General features: G+C 43.7%; 1 protein-coding gene across 1 annotated transcript in view; it reads right to left on the bottom strand.

Moving 5' to 3' along the window:
- Window positions 1–106: 106 nt before the first annotated feature.
- FGF9 (fibroblast growth factor 9) overlaps window positions 107–4815 on the bottom strand; it is a 29882-nt gene continuing 25173 nt past the window's right edge. The window contains exon 3 of the mRNA XM_010851196.1: window positions 107–3316. Coding sequence (XP_010849498.1) covers window positions 3071–3316 — 246 coding nt within the window. The 3' untranslated portion in view covers window positions 107–3070. The remainder of the gene's footprint in view (window positions 3317–4815) is intronic.

Below are 4815 nucleotides of genomic sequence, written 5' to 3'. Positions count from 1 at the left end.
AGCTGTAAGAGCAAGGAGATCGTGTTTTTAAAATTCCATCAGTTGGTGTAGGCACAGAGTCGGAAGCAGCTCCAACATGGACATCGAGTAAAAAATACCAGTTTTCCAAAGTCTGTAATTTTGTATTTACACAAATTACATAATCCTGTATGTATTTACATACAATTACAGATTATCAAGTAAATAACACAGCATAGTGTCAATGAGATGAAATCACATGAAAACCATAAACTGAAGCTGTTCACTGACCCACAGAGCAGGACATGGTGGGGACAAGTGCCCCAGGGTGACCTGGCATGTCTGTTGGCATGGCCTGGGGACATTTGCATGACAGATGGGGGGGTGATCAATCCATGTCCGTTAAGTCTGTGACTGAGGTGCAGCGTTGGCACCAGTTAAGACAGTGGTTTGGCTGGCCAGGCTCATGTTTGTGAAAACTGGACCCACCACTCCAGAAGTGGAGGGGCAGCTGTCCACGGTCTTGAGTGCCTTACGACAAGAACCGGGTGCAAAGCCAGGAGCTGGGGGGCTCACTCCACGGCCCCACAGGACAGTGCCAGCCCCAGACCTGAGCCATCCACTCCCCTGGCACACTTATGTACAGAAATTGCATAAGTCAGTATTTATTTATTTACACACCATTACAGTTTATTATATCAGTTGCCAAAGCATATAACATTTTGTTTTTCTTTAAAAAAAAAAAAATCACTGAAAAAAAAAAAAACCTCCAAAAGTCAACATTAAAGTAGCACTTTCTAGGAACCCATGGAGAGCTTTGTCTTTTTCGCAGATGGTTTTCTTTCTCTCCGATGGGTCAATCCAGCATCTAGTGCTACCTTAAGATCACTTTTGGCTGTCTCCTAAAATCAGTTTCTTCAGTGCTAAACATTGTACCCACGACATCCTAGAAATGTGATCCTTCCCTGTGGTCAGAGGCTTGGTGTTTCTCAGCCAAAAATATTAAATGCCTTTTGGAAAATCTACAGCCTGAATATGTGCACATATTAGCAGCAGCAAAGGGTTAAATAATAAATAAGAATACTACATCTTGGGATTAAATGCAGCTTCTGTTTAGAGGGAAAAAAAGAAAATAAATGAAGAGGACATTCTGACCTTTATCATCAATCAGATATTTTACATTGCTTCTGCCCCCTCCCCCACATCATTTCTTAGTTCCAAATCTTGGACTTGGTTCTTCCTTAATGCACATCAGTGAACCTGCCCATTCTCCACTTTGGGCCAGGGAAGGGGCCCCTGTGCTATTGACAAGAAGCCATGAGCTTCTACCTCAAAACAGCTTTGACTCACCAGTGACATAGTTTTATTTTTCATACAGAATGTGCATCAGAGCAAAACAAAGCTGGAATATTAAACTTTAAAATTAGTTACATAAATCCCAACACATTTTTTAACTGTCACTTTCAATTTCCCATGTAACTGGCTAGAAAGTGTTATATGTGGTATTTGAATTTGTTATAAATTTCTTCTTCTTAAATATTGCTTTAAGAATTTGGCTCTCTTCTCCTTAGTATAGAGTAAGAAATAGTCTCCCTTGCCCAAGGGAAGGTTTCAAAATTATTGCTACTAAAGAAATATGTATTCTTATGCTTTTCAGCATAAAATGTTATAAAAGGCTAGTAAAAGAGATATTATAAAGTAACTTCCCCTCTAAAAAAATCAAGTGCTTGTGAAGACCTTTTTAAAAAACAAAACACAGTCAATAAGTATTTATTTTCCCTCTCATTGTCATGATTGATGGAGATTTATTAGTTTCATTTTGCAAGTCTTATTTGAAGGGTGTTTTTACCAGGTATTATGACAGGTCACACGGAAAGCAATTTTCTATAAAAGATGTTACAATGACCCCTATGGTGCTTGTGTAATTTAATATCTGAAAGCCAAGTTTATAAGAATTATCCTGCTGTTTTGATTCAGAGTGTTGTCCCCTAAAAAAAAAAAAATCTGTACCAAGTAAGCTTTTTTTTCCTTTTTGAGAATTCTAAACCAGTACATGTTTGAAATGACTCCTGTTGTTCTGGAGCTTGACTAAAACAAAAACACAGTCATTGTTTAGCTTTGGTATATTCTGCAATAGATTTCGACAAGTAGGATATATACCAACCATTATGTTCTCCAACCGTGATAGAGGAAGCCACTTAGGAGAGAGGAAATAGTACAGACACAGAATAAACGTTTGAGACCCAGTTAATCTTTAATCCTCTGGGGTAAGCTATGGGACAAGCAGTCTGAAGAGTGGATACTCGGTGTCATGAGCGGTACGCGTCAGTTTACAGTAACATGGGCACGACAGCGGCTGTCGCCTTCGGGACACAGGGCCATTCGAGTGTCTGAAATCCATGCACGCCACGTTCGCACGTGGACTCACCACAGGTTCTAGCGGACTTGCCATTTAATGCTTACAGAGCCTAAAGCTTCCAAATGCCTATCTGGCCTGTACATATTTCATTAAAAATAAACTCTATATAATAAATAAATATATAAAATAAATAAAATGTCGCCTTTGGAATCTCTATAAATAAATTTAACTTTTTTTCTTTTTCTTTTTTTTTTTTTACTAAGAGGTCTTTGCTTTAAATTCACTGGGATGACACCCGTGACAAGGAACCGAGAAAGTCTTGTCGGTAAGACCGCGCCCGCCGCACCTGCGGAGACGCAGCGGGCCCGTGGCCGCCGGCCAGTCCCGACGCGTCCAGGTGGAGCGGCTGTGCTGACCAGGATGAGAAAGGACAGACCGGGCAGGTACATGCATGGCCTGTCCTCTCTGCTCCCCTCTCTCTGCAGGCCCTGCCCCCATGTGCCCCCCACCCCGCATCCCCAGCCGCCCTCTGCCCCAAGACCCACCCAGCAGCACAGCAGGCAGGGGTCCCGCGGGAGGACAAGCCCGGAGTACAGCACAGTCACACGTCCCCTCCAAGCCTCCGTCAGGCTATGCATGCGACAGAGTTTGGCAACAATGGATGTGATGACACAGCAAATCAATAGGGACCCACTGCGTGAAACCTTTATAGTGGTTACTTTTTTAAGGGCTCAAGTGAAGAAAAGGTCTTTGTCAACTTTGGCTTAGGATATCCTTATAGAGTTCGGGTACTTTGTCAGGGTCCACGGGTCTGGGTAAAAAATGGGTGAATTTCTGGTGCCGCTTAGTCCTGGTTCCTTCCCGGGGGGTCCCGTCCTTATTTAACGCGACGTAGAACCTCCGTCCAGTGTCCACATGCTTATACAGGTTGGAGGAGTACGTGTTGTACCAGTTCTCTTCAAACTGTTCTCTGAAGACACACTCTTGCGTGAGTTTTTCCTGTTAAAAAACAAAAGCAAATATTTTGCAAAATTAGCTCCTTTCTGTATTTAAAAGTTGTTACATAACTGGTGAGAAAATACCGATTTTAACCCACTTTAAAGGCACTCTGCAAAAGCTACTTACCTCTATAAATTCAACTATGTTCTAATTTTTTTTGTAACGATTAAAGCACAAAAAGAATCTAAATTTCTTCTAGTTAAACTTTTCCGAGTGCCAATTATCTGAATGAGTCAGCAGGCAAAGGCAACTAACACCATGAGCTGTTCCTGTTTTCACCACAACGGTTAGGATGGAGACCATCCTGGGGGCGGGGAACCTTCTCGTGGACAGAGCTTGAGAGCCGCTTCATCGTCAGCATCCTTTCAGAGTCCTTGCCGTGTGGACCAACATCACCCATGATGTTACAAGTTTTCTGCCCTTTGAAGCAGTGGAAGTTATTTATTACTCTACAAGAGTGGTTTTCAAACTTCAGCGTGCAGAAGAATCACTTTGGGATACTTTTTTTCTTTCAATGTAGAGTTCCAATCCCCAGCCCTTTACAATTCTGAGCCAGAAAGTCTGGAAATACGAATTTTGAACAGGCCATTTGGGACTTTGGAGGCAGCCACCACTGGGTCCACAAGTTGAGATACAAAGCTTTCTATCAGGACTGGGTCTTCCTTAGTACAAAGAAGTGAAGACAAAAATCCCAGCCCTTGGGCTTCCTTCAATTTAGACAGAAGAACCATTCCCCTCCCGGTTTAAAAGCAGAAAGGCTCCACATTTTCATAAATGTATTGCACTTTGCCTTTCACTGGAGCTTTATGAAAGCCTGGATTCCCAGGAACCACACAACCAGGGCCCCTGCAGTCATGTATCCTGAACGCCAAAAGGAGTAAGGACCGGAGGCCCTGCTCACATCTCACCCCGACCGCGAGCTCACTCCAGGCACAGACACAAATGAGGCAATGCGGGGTGGGTTGGGGGGCTGCTAAAACTTCAAGGTCCACACCTTCCCAGGTGGTAATGTAAAAAATAAACACTAAAATGACTTTTGAAAATATTCCCCTTGCTCTTGCACACCTGGCCCCTTATGTAAGTAAGAAAATCTGCAAATATATATTCACGCAGTTACACACTTGAGGACACAACTCAGCGCACTGATTCACAGCCAGCCTGATGGACAGTGAGGGTGAGGACAAGGGGGGCGAGTCCTGCTGAGGATGCTGAAAACCAGAGGCCTCGTGAGCCAGCTTCCTGACATCGTTCACCAAACGCTTAAACCACCCAAGGCACACAGGACCCACACCTCCTAGGAGGGGCACTTCTGGATAATCAAAATGCACTGAGTGAGTTGGTAGCAAAATATGTCCTTGGACAAGTCTCTGTTAAGTGAGCTGAACCAGGGGAAAGGATCGAGCAAGAAAGACCAATGGGGAAACACTGGACCACTGATGCCAGGTCTACAGGGACAAGGGGGTTGCAGGGGGAGCGGCAGCCCCTCCCCTGGGAACTAA

This window comes from Bison bison, unplaced genomic scaffold (genome assembly GCF_000754665.1).
Source record: "Bison bison bison isolate TAMUID 2011002044 unplaced genomic scaffold, Bison_UMD1.0 scf7180017864299, whole genome shotgun sequence".
NCBI lineage: Eukaryota > Metazoa > Chordata > Mammalia > Artiodactyla > Bovidae > Bison > Bison bison.
This window is presented reverse-complemented; position numbering and strand designations above follow the sequence as displayed.